Source organism: Octopus bimaculoides, chromosome 8 (genome assembly GCF_046866305.1).
Source record: "Octopus bimaculoides isolate indiv1 chromosome 8, ASM4686630v1, whole genome shotgun sequence".
NCBI lineage: Eukaryota > Metazoa > Mollusca > Cephalopoda > Octopoda > Octopodidae > Octopus > Octopus bimaculoides.
The window spans coordinates 16,764,788-16,784,931 of NC_142935.1; the positions used below are offsets into that span (position 1 = coordinate 16,764,788).

General features: G+C 39.8%; 2 protein-coding genes across 3 annotated transcripts in view; one reads left to right on the forward strand and one right to left on the reverse strand.

The window, feature by feature from the left end:
• The window catches only part of LOC106867493 (calcium and integrin-binding protein 1), a 75,929-nt gene extending 66,094 nt beyond the window's left edge, over positions 1-9,835 (forward strand). Inside the window, exons 5-7 of the mRNA XM_014912378.3 lie at positions 7,112-7,239; positions 7,925-8,013; positions 9,577-9,835. Coding sequence (XP_014767864.1) covers positions 7,112-7,239; positions 7,925-8,013; positions 9,577-9,598 — 239 coding nt within the window. The 3' untranslated portion in view covers positions 9,599-9,835. The remainder of the gene's footprint in view (positions 1-7,111; positions 7,240-7,924; positions 8,014-9,576) is intronic.
• LOC106867492 (p21-activated protein kinase-interacting protein 1-like) overlaps positions 9,768-20,144 on the reverse strand; it is a 29,796-nt gene continuing 19,419 nt past the window's right edge. For both annotated transcript variants that reach the window (XM_014912377.3, XM_089356140.1), the window contains exon 10: positions 9,768-9,880. In XM_014912377.3, coding sequence (XP_014767863.2) covers positions 9,819-9,880 — 62 coding nt within the window. In that variant the 3' untranslated portion in view covers positions 9,768-9,818. The remainder of the gene's footprint in view (positions 9,881-20,144) is intronic.

Here is a 20,144-nt window from a genome sequence, read left to right on the forward strand (position 1 = left end):
ATATATATATATATATATATATATATATATATATATATATATATATGTATGTATATGTATGTATATATGTAAGCGTATGTGTGTGTCTTTGTCTGTGTTTTTCCCTCATCATTGCTTCACAACTGCTGTTTGTTTATTTACATCCCCCATAACTTACCGGTTTAACAAGAAGAAACCGATAGAAATTTGGAACACAAAATCCAAGCCGAGGGAGAAGGATAATGCTGTGTGTTTCAGACAATTTCATGGACCAAAATTACTGAATGGATCCTTATGATATTTGGAACTTAGATTCAATGCATAACGGCAGGTATAATGCAGTATGTTTGCTTTGAATTTGAGATGACTTAAAGGGGGAAGAACTCCCATGAAAATTCATACATTTTCGATGTTGATGAAATTTCAACCATGGGTAATTGACACACATCAAAATGTATTCTCAAACTTTCCACTTCTCATGAGGATTCTAAGACCCTCTAATGGGGGCCTTAACTCCCAAATTTTAGTCATTTTTTATGATCCAAAACTAGGTCAAAAGTACTGAATGGATCTTTACGAAATTTGGTAATTATATTCTATGCATAAGGGCCATAACCCCCATGAAAATTCATATTTTTGCTGTTGATGAAATTTTAACCATACATATTAGACACAAATGAAGTAATATTTCTAAAATTTAATCTTTTTAGAAGTTAGAAAGACCTCTTCATGGGGACTTAACACACACAGTTTAGTCATTTTATCTAAGCAAAGACGAATACACTTGTACTCTTGGAAGCTGTAGGGTCATCCGAGCATAGAAGATGAGTGTTATTTGTAATTCAATGGTACAATAATGAAAGAGTTTGCTTTGAGATATACTTACATTGTGATTTCTGCAATGTGGTGCATAAATTGTCAAGTAAATGAGAGGCATCTTTGCCTCAACTGATTCAGTTGCAAACTGTTGAGTAAAGTTATTTCCTTGCAGACCTCCTTGGAGTCTTTTTATTATCACTGGGTCACACATAGTCCCTAGGTAGTAACATTGATTTCAAGGCCTTCCCAGATGAGTGACTGGTTATTCAGAGACATTTATAGATTGTAAATTTATTCTGTCTAGTTGCCTATCGGTATAGTGGTCAGTTGCAAACTCCAGAGGTGACACTTTCATTTCCCCTTAGCCCTTACGTCACACAGTTGTTAATGTTTCAGTTGGGTCATGCCCTTCCAATTGCTATAGATCCGTAATGCATGTTATGGCTGTGCCTGTCACCTGTATGGTGAGGAATCCTACATTGAAGAGTAGTAATGACTAGGGTAGGGTAGCTGACTGCTTATTGTGATCATTTGTCTTTTGGTTTCCTGTAGCTTTGCTCTCTTTCACAAACCCAGTGAGCATACACATATATTTCCTATTTCAAAGAAATTCAAACAATACATATAAGACCCTAGTTCAAAAGATTCTCAACAATTCAACTTCTCTGGTTGATATTAAGACACCCACCCCCAGGGGCCTTAACTCCTACATTTTAGAGCTCCATGACATCCATTTTTCAGGAGCAAAATCCTTTTAACAGCTTCCAAAGACTGCAATTTTGGAATCTGCGCATAAAGATCAGTAGTATGGGATACATGTGTCATGATTAGAATTTTTTTTACGGTGTGTAAAGAGGAAAAGAACCCTCATCTGCAATTCTGATGAAATTCGAATCATAGGTATTCCAGTTCATTACAGAAAATGGAGAAGTCTAATTCTTCCATTGCATGTAACACGGGCAACGCCGGGTATCTCTGCTAGTATTTTATATATTATATATGTAAAGCATAATATGTTATACATGTATGTATATTGTTATAATTGTCCTTTTAGTAAATAAATCGACATAATATAATGTCTAAAAGTTGATGAATACTACCTTTTGATCCCCTTTATTTTCTTATTGCTCTCTCTCTCTCTCTATATATATATATTCATAGACGGTTTAGATATAGATTCAAAGTTGAATATGGTACTTATGTGTAGGCACCCGAATATCGCATCCCAAAAGGGTAGGTGATTAAAATAAAAAAATAAGCAACACGGATTTCAAAGGTGATTGCAGTACGCACGTTTCATGCTACTCCAATTTATTTAAGTAATGTGAGCATTACCTTAAATGCAATATGAAGAGCAATCTTCAGCTGCACGAAAAAATACAGAAAAATTACTGTAGAAAAGACATATTATAAATGTGGCAACATTTCAAATCCAAGTGGGAGAGAGAATACATAAAAATCCAAATGTGAGGAAGAATACATAAGTCCATCTTATACTTAATACTTAATTGTTCGTGCAGTATTATATACGAAAATATGTTGTCTATTGACTTTATTATGCATGCTAGACACCGATGTGAAAATTTTTTACCCTTATTATTTTCACAGTATATCATCATCATCATCATCATCGTTTAACGTCCGCTTTCCATGCTAGCATGGGTTGGACGATTTGACTGAGGACTGGTGAAACCGGATGGCAACACCAGGCTCCAGTCTGATTTGGCAGAGTTTCTACAGCTGGATGCCCTTCCTAACGCCAACCACTCAGAGAGTGTAGTGGGTGCTTTTACGTGTCACCCGCACGAAAACGGCCACGCTCGAAATGGTGTCTTTTATGTGCCACCCGCACAAGCCAGTCCAGGGGCACTGGCAACGATCTCGCTCGAAAATCCTACAGGAGCCAGTCAGGCGGTACTGGCAACGGCCACGCTCAAAATGGTGCATCTCATGTGCCACCCGCACAAGAACCAGTCCAGGGGCACTGGCAACGATCTTACTTGGCTTGCCGGGTCTTCTCACGCACAGCACATTTCCAAAGGTCTTGGTCAGTAGTCATCGCCTCGGTGAGGCCCAATGTACGAAGGTCTTGCCTCACCACCTCAGCCCAGGTCTTCCTGGGCCTACCTCATATATATATATTTATTTATGTGTATGTGTCTTTGTCCCCCACCTTGTTGGTGTGTTTACGTCCCTGTAATGTACCAGTTTGGCAAAAGTGACTGATAGAATAAGTGTTAGGCTTACAAAGAATAAGTCCTGGATTGACTTCTTTGAATAAAGGTGGTACTCCAGCATGGCTACAGTCAAATGTCGGAAACAAATAATAGAAAAAAATATATATATATATATGTATGTATGTATCTGTATGGTGTTTTCTTCAAATTCAATCCGAAAGCAAGCCTCAGTCGACCCGGGGCTATAATAGAAGATATTCACCCAAGTGAGATTGAATCTCAAACCGTCTGGTTGCAAAGTGAGCTTCTTAACCACATAGCCATGCTTGCACCTATATATGTATTTCGCTGTGTAATATGTTCATTACAGGCGCAAGAGTGGTTGAGTGGTAAGAAGCATGGATCTGGATTCAGTCCCACCACGGGCAAGTGTCTCCCACTACAGCCTCAGGCCGACCAAAGTCTTGTGAGTGGATTTGGTAGATGGAAACTGAAAGAATCTTGTCGTATATATATATATATATGTGTGTGTATATATATATATATATATATACTTGTGTGTGTATGTGTGCTTGTGTGTCTGTGTTTGTCCTCCTACCATCGCTTAACAACTAGTGTTGATGTGTTTACAGTCCCGTAACATAGCAGCTCGGCAAAAGAGGCCGATAGAATAAGTACTAGGCTAACAAAGGATAAGGCCTGGGGTTGACTTCTTTGACTCAAAGCAGTGCTCCAGCATGGCCACAATTAAATGACCAAGAGAAGTAAAAGAATATTTGACTGCCTTTTTGAAAATATTTCCAGTAAGATTTGCCGGTTGGTTTTAAGTACTACTGTTTGCATATGTTGTAACAAAGTTATTTGATGTATTATTGTGTCAAGAAAAAAATATGTGGGTCTACTGTTGAAATATGTCCTACTTTCCCACTTTCTATGTGTGTTTGTAGGAAAGAAGGGCTGCCTGGTCTGTGTCTTTTTCAGAAGACTTTACTTGCCCCAGTTTACTTAGATACTTCTATTCACCGTTGATGCTTAGCTGAGCTGAGGATTTTCTTTTAGGTTGTACCAATCCACAGATCAAACCTGGCATACACCATTGTTGTTGTTTGTTGGCCCTGATGGAGCAGATGTAATCCTATAATCAAAGTTGTTCCAGCCGTGACTAACCTGTCTTGTTTTCAGGAATAGTGTACCCTTTCAATGTTTAAAGGGAGTAGGGTGTAATTCAAGTGAAATAGCAATGACGCCGGCGATGGCTCGGACAGGGATCCACTATTTTCAGGATTTAATTACTCCATTTCATTATGTTTCACAGGGCAGTACTCTAATCCTGTTTTGGTATCATTCAGGTAACTGAAGCACTCTGCTGCTTGTATTGTAAATGTGTACCTTTGTCCATCAGTTGGTAGCGATATTTCGTTCTTGTATTTTTTGCACTATTCTTGATTTCAAATAGACATTATTATACGTTGGGAGGGTTATTTTGCCAATAATAAAACAAGGATTGATTACATTTTATTTCTTTTTACTATGTTGAGCCAACTAAAGGTGGCAAGCTGGCAGTATCGTTAGCACGCCAGGCAAAATGCTTAGCGGCATTTCGTCCGTTTTTACATTGAGTTCAGATTCTGCCAAGGCCGACTTTGCTTTTCATCCTTTCGAGATAAATAAATTAAGTACTTGTGAAACACTGAGGTTGATGTAATTTATTAGACCCCTCCTATAAAATTTCAGGCCATGTGCTTTTAATAGAAAGTATTGTTATCAGCCAACTAGTTAGCTAAATTTCGGGGTTGTAAATAACTCCACACCAGTCGTCAAGTAATCACTTATTTGATCAATCTTTGCATCGGTTCATCAGAGTACTTTCGTCGCAGTCTCTAACTTTATCAATGATGTTGTTGGCACTCCGTCGCTTACGACGTCGAGGGTTTCAGTTGATTCGATCAACGGAACAGCCTGCTCATGAAATTAATGTGCAAGTGACTGAGCACTCCACAGACATGTGTACCCTTAACGTAGTTCTCGGGGATATTCAGCGTGACAAGGCAGACCCTTTGAATTACAGGCACAACAAAAACAAGAAGAAAGAGTGAGAGAAAGTTGTGGTGAAAAAGTACAGCAGTGTTCGCCACCATCCCCTGCTGGAGCCTCGTGGAGCTTTAGGTGTTTTTGCTCAATACACACTCACAGCGCTTGGTCTGGGAATCAAAACCACGATCCTATGACCGCAAGTCCGCTGCCCTAACCACTAGGCCATTGCGCCTTCACTCTCAATGTTAATGTTAATATAAACCGCCCTACTTCTGTCACAAGGTACATAATCGATAATGTCACAGACTATGACGAACCAAGCAATTGATCAAACGATTAATTAGTTAATTAACTAGTTGACTGATAATGATAAAAATGACGTGAAGTACAACTAATGTGGGTCCTTTTTTTATTGGTAAAATGAACCCTCCACCAAGGCACACCAGCTGGTTGTGACAGTTCATTTGGCAGAATCATTAGCACACCAGGCGAAATGCTTAGTGGCATTTCATCCGACCTTACATACTGAGTTCAAATTCTGCCGGGGTTGACTTTGCCTTTCATCCTCTCAGAGTTGATAAAATAAGTACCAGTTGAGTACTGGGGTCAATGTAATCGACTTATTCCCTCTCTTCAAATTTCAGGCCTTGTGCCTATTTATACAGCGGTGAGCTGGCGGAGTTGTTAGTCCACCATACACTAATTAAGAACATTTCGGCTAGAATATCTAGATTATCCGCCACCAAGAATATATTCAACAAACACACCTTATGATAACATAGCCCTAACTAAGGCCGGATACCATGGGAAAATCTAATACGCCCCTAGTAGTAGTAATAATAACTCTACAAATCATTATAACAACCTTACCAAATACAATACTAACCAAAGTTAAAAACCTAGATAATAGAATCCCATACAGTAAGAAAAAACTAACCAAACCTAGACACATAAGAACCAACTACAAGTTAGAGAAAACTAGCAACAGGCAACACATTAAACACCTAACGTTACTCCAAATACCCAAACAAATAGACCTAACAGAAAATACAAAAACCATGATGTCCTTTGGTATAGCCGAATTTGGGGCTTGAACATCTCATCCAAGATCATGAAACAATTCTTCACTACATTTGATTGCTGCTTCCCTAAACATCCAACCGCGACACTGTAAAACTGTCCTAAACAGAACAGGAAGAAACTCGTGGATGGAAAAGTCGCTGAAGAGATCACAGATGTTTGATGAAAGATTTCCAGACATTGGACATAGATAAAATAAGAACAATAATAAACGAGTGAGGGATGAATATATAGTGGATGTGTTTATTTGGCAAAAAAAAAAAAAAAGACCATCCTGAAATACAAGATCTGTATGTGTGTCCCCTATCACCGGCTGACAACCGGTGTTGGTGTGTTTACGTCCCTGTAACCTAGTAATTCAGCAAAAGTGATAGATAAAATAAGTACCAGGCTTTAAAAAAATACAGGTGTCAATAAATTCGACTAAAACTTATCCAAAATGGTGCCCTAGCATGGCTGCAGTCTAATAGGTGAAACAAGTAGAAAATAAAAAAATATATATCATCATCATTTAACGTCTGTTTTCCATGCTAGCATGGGTTGGACGATTTGACTGAGGACTGGCGAACCAGACGGCTACACCAGGCTCCAATCTGATTTGGCAGTTTCTACAGCTGGATACCCTTCCTAACGCCAGCCACTCCAAGAGTGTAGTGGGTGCTTTTACGTGCACTTTTATGGTCTCACTTGGCATGCTGGATCTTCTCCGGTACAGCATATTTCCAAAGGTCTCGGTCATAAGTCATTGCTTTGGTAAGGCCCAATGTTTTAAGGTCGTGCCTCACCACCTCATCCCAGGTCTACCTCTTCTACAGGTTCCCTCAACCGCTAGGGTGTGACACTTTTTCACACAACTATCCTCATCCATTCTCGCCACATGACCATACCAGCGCAATCATCTCTCTTGCACACCACAACTAATGCTTCTTAGGGTCAACTTTTCTCTCAAGGTACTTACACATCCATCGAGTATGCACACTGATATTTTATATAACACTGATTTTTTTTTTTTTTTAAATCAGATTTCGATGATGACAAAATAATTTCCCGAAGTGACATTGAACAAGCAATTTTATGTTTAATCAAGACGAGCCATGCATGTGATGAAGACATCTTATCCGAAGAACAAATAGAGTTTCTCATTGATAAAGTGAGTCATTTGTAATATGTGTCTTGTATTTAATATTAATTTCAATTTATTTTTATACAAACATCATAGAATGTGAATACAATAAATCATAATGATTGTAACTATGCAACATTACTCGATATTATCCACAGTGGCAAATGTATATTCCAAAGTGTGTCACATGACAGCTGATACCTTGTTAGTTCGTATAATTGCTAGCTGCTGTTTAGTCCTGACTGAGCTAAGATCTGTGATCAAAAGGTAATTCTAATTATGACCAGCCCCCATCTCACTTTTAGGTATAGTGCATTGAAGTAAGTAAATAAGTAATGCCTTCATCATGATCATCGTCATCTCTTAACATCCATTTTCCATGCTGGCAAGCCGGAGAGCTGCACCACGCTCCAATTGTCTGTTTTAGCATGGTTTCTGCAGCTGGATGCCCTAATGCCAGCCACTTCAGTGTATTGGGTGCTTTTAACGTGACGATTTATAAGAGTTGGTTATCTGGTTTTCATGGCCTATAAGTGTCTGAGATCACAGCATTCCACCAGCCAACTGCTGTATAGTACATATAGGATTACATTAATCTATTATGTGTACCTTTAAGACAACCAAGCATGACTATAAGGGCATTTGTGCTGCTATTTTGGACACCACAAGGAACCATGTAGAGGCTTATCATTGGTTCAAATGGTAATTGCAGGTAATGGATGAGGCAGACATGGATATTGAGGATGGTATTGGATATGCAGAGTTCTGCAGCTTGATGAGGAAAAAACCAGAATTCCTAGAGTAAGTACAGTTTCAATCACTCAGCAACAACGTATAGCAGCTGCAAACACACATACACTGCAGTTAAAATAAAAGACAAACTAAGTGGTCGAAGTATTAGAGAAGTTGACAGGATATAACATTATCCAATAATCCACACAAAATATTCAGATTTGTAGATTTAACAGATCTAGCTCAATATAGCAATCTGTGTATGTATATATATCCTTTTATGAATTTCAGTCATTTGACTGTAGCCTCTAGTCAAACAAATAGACTCCAGGACTTATTCTTTGAAAGCCTAGTACTTATTTTATTGGTTTCTTTTGCTGAACAGCTAACGTACAGGGACATAAACACACCAACATTGGTTGTCAAGTGATGGTGTGGGGGACAAACAGACACAGACACACACACATATATATCTATATATACAATGGGCTTCTTTCAGTTTCTGTCTACCAAATCCACTGACAAAGCTTTGGTTGGCCCAAGGCTATAGTAGAAGACACTTGCCCAAGATGCTATGCAGTGGGACTGAAACTGGAACCATATAGTTGGGAAGCAAGCTTCTTATTTCTTTACTGCCCATAATGGGCTACACACAGAGGGGACAAACAAGGACAGACAAACGGATTAAGTTGATTATATCGACCCAGTGCGTAACTGGTACTTATTTAATCGACCCCGAAAGGATGAAAGGCAAAGTCGAGCTCGGCGAAATTTGAACTCAGAACATAGCAGCAGATGAAATACTGCTAAGCATTTTGCCCGGCGTGCTAACGTTTCTGCCAGCTCACAGGGAAGCAAGCTTCTTACCACACAGCCATACCTGCACTTATAGATGATGGTGTGTTCAGTGCCAATGTGTGGCCTATCATTATATATATATATATATATATATATATATATACATATGTATGTATACATAAACAATTATGCAGGAAACAGGTATGGTATTCAAAGCTTTATAGGACACACACACGTTCCACCAAATTGCAGAAATAATTACATAACAGGAGTGCAATCAAGTACTCTAACATCAATTATTGTTTTTACTGCAAAAGACTGATGAGGTAAAGTTCCAAATATATAAATTTTACCCTGTAATGTAAATAACTTTGCATGTCACATAAAATAGCAGGGGTTAGACAAATCATATATGTGTTGTTTACAATGAACCAAAGAAAAAGTACTCAATGCCAAAGTAGAGTGTATTAGATTTAGTCTGATCTACTAATCCATTATGGTCAAATTTTCGCCAACAGGTTGCCAGTTTCTCAAACAGTAATAGACTACTCCTGTTTGAGGAATTGGCAATGTTAGTGAAGCACTAATAATAGGCCACTCATTGGCACTGAACTATACATACACACACACACACACACACACACACACACACGCACACCATCATCCTCTAACTTCCGTTTTCATATTTAAGAATCTAAATACTGACTCAAACATATTCAGTTATTAAAATATGTTTGACCATACACAAATGTTTTTAAATGTCAAACAAAATCACAAACAACAACAACAACAAAAAAAAAATGTTATTTTTCTACAAACTTTGGTAAATTTTAGATACTTCAGCATCCGATTATGAATAACGAATGATGATGATGATCTGATGAAATACACTGCAACGATTATGTTCTTAGCAGTTGGTAATTCAAGCCATTAATGGCACATTTATCTGTGGTTACAAGTAAAAGCAAACAAGATTTTTCCATGCAGCTGTTTCTGAAGAAAAGAAAGAGTAAATATTATAAAACTTTCATGGTAAATCAATATATTTTATTTACAAAATATACAATAAACATTAACTATTGAATGACTTCTATAGCTGTCTTCTTTTTTTTCTTCATCTTTTTGTGTTTCACCAGTTCTGTAAACAAAAGACAAAACAGTTTCAGATTTTAATATCTAAACAAATCTCAATACAAACATACACAATATTAGTGTCAATAGTGGTAGTAGTAGAAACTGGTGGAGCACCAGATTAAATGTTTTACAGTATTCAACATTATTTCTTTCAACCTAGCCTCCTTCATCATTTCAGAAGAGTACTGACTACACTAATGCAAGAGTTCATAATTATTTTTTAAGGACCTAAACCAAGATAAGGGACAACTTTAATGCTTTTATAGCTGGTTTGGTTACTGTTTGTGTAACACTACTTCTATGTTTCCTATTTGGAAATAGATAAAAAATATATTTTACTTTTGAAGTAGGAATATATATTGATAAACACGTCACTTATAACTTACTTATAAGTGGTATCATTATACATAAATCCTGACTCCAGCTACATAAATGCCACAGCAAGAAATATATACTCTGAAACACTAACAGACATTTTATGCGTGCATGTATATTGAAAAACAAATTTGTGTTCTTTTAACTGCTATAAAAAGAAATACAGTTTCAGAATTGCAGAAATAAATTTCATTAACAAGTTGAAGAACGTGAAGAAAGAGAAAATAATTACTATATCAGTTTATGTACATTTAGCATTTATAGTACAATTGGAAAGTAAAGTTATTTTGTCGTAGAGAATTATGACTTAAAATTCACACTAGCTAATCCTTCATACTAACTACTAGAGTTCACAACAATTCAAATAAGTCTTGTTGGATTTTAATCATAGACATGGCATAATAAATAGCCAATATCTCAATGAGTGAGTGTCGTAGAGTTTAGTAACATCCTACTATCACTATTGTGAGTATTGTGGAGTTTAGTAACATTCTATGAACACTGAGTAATTTCCCAAAAATAATTGCTCATATCTGAATTTTAAGAACCGTATATCATGAAAGATTTCTTTGACGAAAGTTTAGAATTCGTATATGGGCAGTAATTTTAACCAATAGGATTACCAACAATTATGCTTGTTCGGGCAAACGACCATTACGTCATATTGCCACCTTTTATGACTTGCTACGTGGAGGCGCAGTGGCCCAGTGGTTAGGGCAGCAGACTCGCAGTCATAGGATTGTGGGGATGACAAGGAACTGAGACTTCTGGTGGTTTGCTGCGCTTGAGAAGAGAGTGGTTGTCCTCACATACAGGCATGTCTTCTACATTCCCCTTTAGCTGATATCGTAATCTTGTGAATGCATGGGTGCTAGTTCCACATAAAAGCACTCGTTACAGTGCTGCATGAAAGCACCCAGTACACTCTGTAAAGTGGTTAGTGTTAGGAAGGGCATTCAGCCATAGAAACCATGCCAAAATAGATGTGGCGCCCAGGCAACTCTTCAGCTGGCCAGCTCCTATCAAACTGTCCAACCCATGCCTGCATAGCAAACAGACTTTAAATAATGATGATGATGATAATAATAATAATTCAAAACAATGTTAATAAGTATTACAATTGACAGAGTAATCTGAGTGCTAAAGAGCTAAACTGTATTTATCATATAGGTTCTTCATGACTGTGCCAGCAGGAAGTGTTAATCACAACCAGTGATCTAGAGGATTAGTTGAAACAGTTTAACCCTTTTGTTACTACATTTCTGGGATCTTGTTCAAAATAGGGGCACCAGTATTTTCTTAACGAAACACTTTGAAACTCGGGACACTGGTAGAATGTGTCATATAAAACATCTTTTTCTCTTAGTCTTCTTAACAAAAAAACGTACATCGCAAGTTATTTCATGTTAAAGTTGTCGTATTTCTGTAATTTCAACCAATGACTGATGTCCATTCAGCCGTAAAAATTAAGTGCTGACTACGTAAACAAACGATTCTCAAACGATTCTGGCGGTGATAAAATTATTATTTCCTTGTCAAAAAATGGCTGAAGCATATTGGCAGTAGCTAATAAACCTTTCTATTATAGGCACAAGGCATGATTTTTGAGGGAAGGAGCAAGTCAATTAGGGTTAGGGTTAGGGAAAACGAACACACGTGTGTTGCCTCTGCAAAATGTCAGAAGTAATGGAGATTAAATACGCTTTACACCGCTTAAACTTCCAAAGGAGTAAGTGTAAACAGCTGAATAGTTGTCAGTGATTGGTTGAAATTATCGAAATAAGACAATTTTTTACATGAAATAAATTCGAATACAAAAATTATTTTCTGTTCTATAACACAAAATAGATAAGTATACAGAGTTTGAAAGTCTTTCGGTACCAAAAACATTACATAAAACATAAATGAAAACTGGTGCCCCCGTTTTGAACAAGATCCCATTTCTGTCAAATTACAATTACACTCTGTAGGTTATACTCAGTTATGTCAAAAGATCCAGCGAAAAAGTGACATTTGATGTGAATGCAATGCAAAATAATAAGGAAAATGCACTGAAATATCAAACTTATTTTTAAACGGATCTGGCTTAGGTTTGCAGTCAGCTGGTGTAGGTATCAATTTCAGCAGCTGAGCCCTTCCCAACCTTAATTATATATTGGTGTGGATTTAAATTAATGATTCGAAAAATAATATGATCATGATGACATATAACCCACATGCTTTAACAGAGGGTTGTTTGTACTCAATATTCACTTTTGGAAATTCTTTCCTATAACCATTTCCTCCATCCAACACAATACAGTCAGCCATCGCTTGTGGATATGACTTAGGAATATGTATCATGTTTTCACTAACCATTTCAAGTGCCTAAGTAGGTCACAAGCAGACTCATAACCTCTTCACCACCTCACTTCCTTGAGTCAGAAGAACAGCCAGGATGTATGCGATCAAAAGAAGACAGTTGCACCAGCACCCAGCTGATACTCATAAAAGCTGAGCAGACTGGTGTATATTGTACTTTGGTCAAGAACACATGCCACCTGTGCAGGAATTGAACCCAAAATGTTACAATCATGAGCTGAACATCCCACTTATATCATGACTACTGCTCAATACCCTGTGAACACTGTAAAACATGACATAGCTGTAACAGAGTCTATGAAGAAAGAGACAGAAGGTATTCTGATTGTGTCTGCATACCAGCGTTCATCCCCACATCTTCAAATAGGGCCTTAAGCTTAATTCAGACAGCTACTTGAAGCTGCTGGAAACTGGTTAACCCCTGGTTGGAGAGGGTTGCTGCTGGAAGACCATATGTGTGGCAGCAGGATTCGGCTCCTTGCCATCAATTTATGGCCTCATAATTCCCCAAATTGTAATACCATGGATTATTATGCATGCGATGATACTGAGTAAGATACCAACCACTCTGCCTGCAACACCAACGTTGATTGGTGGCCAAGTTCAAGGAGGTGCTTGAAGATCTCCCCAGTGAAGCAGTGAGGAATACATGCACCAGGTTCCAGAGCTGTCTTGAGGCCATGGCAGAAGCTAAAGGCTACCTTGAATAAATTGTTTTGTTCAAAGCATAATCTGGTTGATATTTTTTGATGTTTTTCAAAAATACTTTTATTTTTGGATGGGATATTGTTTACTTTTCCTTTTAAGCAAACTGCCAAATTTAGTCCAAATAAAAGCTTCGTTATTGAAGTTATGGACCATACAATCTGTTCACCAAAGTTGTGATAATGATGATTTAAACTGAATTTGCTGGCTTTATTCTATTATTCTATTCAGGAGGCTTTATTCTAAAAAGCTTTTAGAATTTCGTCTCTGCTCTGAATGATGAATTAATCCTTTCATGACCAGATCTTGAATAAAACACTATAATTAACAATTAGGTGAGATTTAGTAAAATAAGCTTTGTCAATTAATTTAGAGTTTGGAATTTAATAAAGAGGTTCTTACATACACTTTCTAGCAGTAGCATAATATCATGTAAGATGTATTGCCATTGATTTATATTCACTCCCCACCCCTGCAAATGAATGGTACTTATAATAACTTAAAAAGGAAGAACGGCAAAGTTGACTCCTAATAAGATTTGAGCGCAGAAAGTAATTAAATAATGCAAGAAATTAAATTATGTCCAGAGTAGAAACTGATATTACCTACTACCACTCTCATCACTGTTTCTAACTTAAACACTAGGTTTGGAATTTGGGTAGGGGTTTGAGTTAGGGGATGGAGAAAGGTAGTCCTTTTATATTGCTCCTGAGAATTGACATGTACATTATCATATCAACTTTGAAAGGATGACAGGAAAAGCAGACTTCAGCAGGATTTAAACTCAGAATTTTCTCATAAGTACTTCCTCTTTTCTATTTCATTCTTTTTCTTGCAAGTTACTTAGCAACATCATTAGATCAGGTGGCATGGAAAAAGCACCCAGTGTACCCTGTAAGGGCCGCAAAAACTATGCTAAAGATGATCCTGCAGTTAGATGCAGCCCTGATGCTTGCCAATTCCCTGTCAAACTGTCCTACCCATGCTGGCATGGGTATGACGGTTTGACAGCATGTTAAATAATGATTAATGTAAAGAGCCATAACAAGCATGGGAAGGTATTATTGTCAGATGCTGTAACAATTCTGCCATTTCATCAGCTTCCACCTTCATAGCAATAACAAGAGCACTAAGAGAGCACAAACCTCTGACAAGGCAACACCAACATCCTCTCAACGATTAGCAGGAGATGATTTTTAAAATGAGAATATCTGAAATAAACTCGACTGCTCTCACAAACGAGAATAATCCAGAATCCTTGTCTGGTACCAGATCGATCCCAAAATCTAATCAGTTCATGCCAGTTATGAGGCCAAACATCCCCAAAAGTTTCATCTGAATCCATCCAGTGGTCCTTGAGATATCTTGTCCACAGACAAACAAACAAACAAACTTGACTGAAAACAATACCTCCGTCTTCGCTAAGGTAGAGGTAATAATACTTTCAAATTTTGGTACAAGGCCAGCTACTTTTGTGGAGAATTGGGATCTATTTTAAAACGGGGGCGCCAGTTTTCATTTATGTTTTATGTAGTGTTTTTGGTACGGAAAGACTTTCAAACTTCGTATACTTATCTATTTTGTGTTATAGAACAGAAAAACATTTTTGTATTCGAATTTATTTCATGTAAAAAAATTGTCTTATTTCGATAATTTCTACTAATCACTGACGTCTATTCAGTTGAAAACAGTTAGCACTGTAATGGTGTATATCGTATTAATCCACTAACCCTAACCCTAACCCTAACTAGACTGTTAACCCTAACCCTAACTCAAGAATCCGAACTCTAAAATTGTTACACACATAGATACGCACAGCGTAATTTATTATATAAACAATATATGCGTATAAATTACGATTAAACCGGATGAAACATGTCACAGGGAATAACATTTTTATGACTGCCCAGCAGTAACTCTATTCAGCTGAATAGACGTCAGTGATTGGTTGAAATTACAGAAATACGACAACTTTAACATGGAATAACTTGCGAATTCCTTTTTTTTGTTAAGAAGACTAAGAGTAAAAGATGTTTTATATGAAACATTCTACCAGTGTCCCAAGTTTCAAAGTGTTTCGTTAAGAAAATACTGGCGCCCCCGTTTTAAAATAGATCCGAGAATTGATCACAGTGCTCCAGTGCTGAAGCAATGTCAACCTTGGCTGACTTTGAACTTAAAATATAAAACCAGAAGAAATGCTGCTAAGCACTTTGTCTAGTATGCTTATGATATGCCTTATTAAAAGGCATATCTTTTTCACAAAGGTAAAAGTTGGGCATTTCTGGGAGAAATATAGTCAATTTAAATCAACTTCATCACCCTTTAGCATTTAATCCAGCCATATTTTGTCCAAATATTCTACATTTATATTCAAACCAGCTAGATCTAGTCTCTCATATCTACCAAATAATGGACGATTAATTTTTAATAGGCGCAGGATTGGCCATGTGGTAAGTAGCTTGCTTACCAACCACATGGTTCTGGGTTCATTCCCACTGCGTGGCACCTTGGGCAAGTGTCTTCTACTATAGCCTCAGGCCGAGCAAAGCCTTGTGAGTGGATTTGGTAGACAGAAACTGAAAGAAGCCCGTCGAGGATAGCTGCGTGAAAAAGTGCCACACCCTAACAGTTGAGGGAACCCGTGGAAGAGGTAGGCCCAGGAAGACCTGTGCTGAGGTGGTGAGGCAAGACCTTCGTACATTGGGCCTCACAGAGGCGATGACTACTGACCGAGACCTTTGGAAATGTGCTGTGTGTGAGAAGACCCGGCAAGCCAAGTAAGATCGTTGCCAGTGCCCCTGGACTGGCTCTTGTGCGGGTGGCACATGAGATGCACCATTTTGAGCGGGGCCGTTGCCAGTACCGCCTCACTGGCTCCCGTAGGATTTTCGAGCGAGATCGTTGCCAGTGCCCCTGGACTGGCTTGTGCGGGTGGCACATAAAAGACACCATTTCGAGCGTGGCCGTTGCCAGTATCGCCTGACTGGCCTTCGTGCAGGTGACACGTAAAAGCACCTACTACACTCTCTGAGTGGTTGACGTTAGGAAGGGCATCCAGCTGTAGAAACTCTGCCAAATTTAGATTGGAGCCTGGTGTTGCCATCCGGTTTCACCAGTCTTCAGTCAAGTCGTCCAACCCATGCTAGCATGGAAAGCAGACGTTAAACGATGATGATGATGATGATGATGTGTGTATATGTTTCCCCCCAACATCGCTTGACAACCGAGGGTGGTGTGTTTACGTCCCCGAAACTTAGCGGTTCAGCAAAGAGACCGATAGAATAAGTTCTAGGCTTCCAAAGAATAAGTCCTGGGGTCGACTTGCTAGACTAAAGGCGGTGCTCCAGCATGGCCACAGTCAAATGACTGAAACAAGTAAAAGAGTAAAGGAGAGTAAAGAGTAAATAGGCATTACATTTGACAGAGTAATCTGAATGCTAATGGGTCAACTGATACTTATTTTAACTGACCCTTAGTGGGATTTGAACTTGTAACGATTAGTGTTAAAGTGTAGTGGGTTACTTAGTGGAGCTGTGTTCAAGCCCTGCATTTGCCAAACAACACGAAATCGTAGATGAACTAATATAGAGAATATTCTTGATATGGCTAATACAATGAGAACAATCTATCCCCGTTGCCAGTGCCCCTGGACTGGCCCATGTGCAGGCAACACATGAAATCTTTCGAGCGGGATCGTTGCCAGTGCCCCTGGACTGGCTCATGTGCGGGCGACACATGATATCTTTCGTGCGAGATCGTTGCCAGTGCCCCTGGACTGGCTCTTGTGCGGGTGACACATGAGGTTTTTTTTTTTTTTTTTTTCAAGCGAGATCGTTGCCGGTGCCCCTGGACTGGCTCATATGCGGGTGACACATGAAATCTTTCGAGCGGGATCATTGCCAGTGCCCCTGGACTGGCTCATGTGCGGGCGACACATGATATCTTTCGAGCGAGATCGTTGCCAGTGCCCCTGGACTGGCTCATGTGCGGGCGGCACATGAAATCTTTCGAGCGGGATTGATGCCGGTGCCCCTGGGCTGGCTCATGTGCGGGCGACATGAAGTCTTTCGAGCGAGATCGTTGCCGGTGCCCCTGAACTGGCTCATGTGCGGGTGACACATGAAATTTCTCGACCGGGATCGTTGCCAGTGCCCCTGGACTGGCTCTTGTGCGGGTGACACATGAAATGTTTCGAGCGAGATCGTTTGCCAGTGCCCCCGGACTGGCGACACATGAAATCTTTCGAGCGGGATCGTTGCCAGTGCCCCCGGACTGGCTCATGTGCGGGCGACACATGATATCTTTCGTGCGAGTGACACATGAGGTTTTTCGAGCAAGATCGTTGCCGGTGCCCCTGGACTGGCTCATGTGCGGGCGACACATGAAATCGTTCGAGCGGGATCGTTGCCAGTGCCCCTGGACTGGCTCATGTGCGAGTGACACATGAAATCTTTCAAGCGGGATCGTTGCCAGTGCCCCTGGACTGGCTCATGTGCGGGCGACACATGAAATCTTTCGAGCGGGATCGTGCCCAAGCCCCTGGACTGGCTCATGTGCAGGCGACACATGATATCTTTCGAGCGGGATCGTGCCCAAGACCCTGGACTGGCTCATGTGCAGGCGACACATGATATCTTTCGAGCGAGATTGTTGCTGGTGCCCCTGGACTGACTCTTGTGCGGGTGATACATGAAATATTTGAGCGGGTTTGTTGCCAGAGCCCCTAGACTGGCTCATGTGCGGGCGACGCCCCTGGGCCGGCTCTTGTGCGGGTGACACATGAGGTTTTTCGAGCGGGATCGTTGCCGGTACCCCTGGACTGGCTCATGTGCGGGCAACACATGAAATCTTTCGAGCGAGATCGTTGCCAGTGACCCTGGACTGGCTCTTGTGCGGGTGACACATGAAATGTTTTGAGTGGGATCGTTGCCGGTGCCCCTGGACTGGCTCATGTGCGGGCAACACATGAAATCTTTCGAGCGAGATCGTTGCCGGTGCCCCTGGGCCGGCTCTTGTGCGGGTGACACGAGGTTTTTCGAGCGAGATCGTTGCCGGTGCCCCTGGGCTGGCTCTTGTGCGGGTGACACGAGGTTTTTCGAGCGAGATCGTTGCCGGTGCCCCTGGACTGGCTCCTGTGCTGGTGTCACATGAAATTTCTTCGAGCGAGATCGTTGCCGGTGCCCCTGGACTGGCTCCTGTGCTGGTGACACATGAAATTTCTTCGAGCAAGATTGTTGCCGGTGCCCCTGGTCTGGCTCTTGTGCGGGTGACACATGAGGTTTCTCGAGCGAGATGAGCGTGGCCTTTGCCAGTACCGCCTGACTGGCCTTCGTGCGGGTGACACGTAAAAGCACCCACTACACTCTCTGAGTGGTTTTGCTTTAGGAAGGGCATCCAGCTGTAGAAACACTGCCAAATCAGATTGGAGCCTGGTGTAGCCATCTGGTTTCACCAGTCCTCAGTCAAATCGTCCAACCCATACTAGCATGGAAAGCGGACGTTAAACGATGACAATACGTACAGACATATATATATATATATATATATATATATATATATATATATATATATATATATATATATATATATATATATATATATGTACCGCCTGACTGGCCTTTGTAGGGTTTTCGAGCGAGATCGTTGCCAGTGTCCCTGGACTGGCTCTTGTGCGGGTGGCACATAAAAGACACCATTTCAAGCGTGGCCGTTTTCGTGCGGGTGACACGTAAAAGCACCCACTACACTCTCTGAGTGGTTGGCGTTAGGAAGGGCATCCAGCTGTAGAAACTCTGCCAAATTAGATTGGAGCCTGGTGTTGCCATCCGGTTTCACCAGTCCTCAGTCAAATCGTCCAACCCATGCTAGCATGGAAGGTGGACGTTAAACGATGATGATGATGATGATGATTCACCCCCTTTGGATTTAATGATAGATTCGGTTCTAAATCCCAAGAACATTACTAAATACAATAGGCAACTAAAGATCAGCAGGTATAATGGCTAAAATATTGCGACTAAAGCAGCAAAGATGAGGACACTATTATATATCAATTATTCTTTCACTCTTTCACTTGCTTCAGTCGTGTGACTGTGGCCATGCTGGAGCACCGCCTTTTAAATATATAATAAAACTTAAAAGCATTTAGTCAAATCTATTACAACATTCAATGCAGTGATCATTAAAACCTATTTATAAATTAATTATACTGTGATTAGTCAATACTAAAACATAAGGGGGAACAACTCTGGACATAATTTGGTCTTAGATTTCTCCAAAGAAGCATAAAGTTCAATGTACACGTCATAAGGAAATCAACTGTATCACTTATAGATGTACAATCGAGTACATGAGTAAGCACGAAAATTAGCATTTTTTTTTATTTTGTGAGAATAAGCATTAATTTATATATTGAAAGCATTTAGTCGAAAAAGAATTATTATTATTATTATTGCAGTGAACTGGCAGAACCGTTAGCATGCTAGGTAAGATGCAGTGTGGCATTTACGTTTTGAGTTCAAATCCTGCTATGGTCAATTTAGCTTTTTATGATTCTGGGATTGATAAACTAAAGTGCTGCTCAAAGACTGAGGTTGATTTAATTGACTTTTCGAAATTACAGGTTTCATTAAATTCAATGACAGCACCACATGACTGGCACCCATGCTAGTGGAGCGCTAAGAGCACCATCAGAGTGTGATCTTTGCCAGGGCCACTGACTGGCACATAAAAAGCACCATTCGAGCGTGATTGTTACCAGTGTCGCCTTACTGACACTTGTGCTGGTGGTACATAAAAAACAACATTCGAACGAGGTTGTTGCC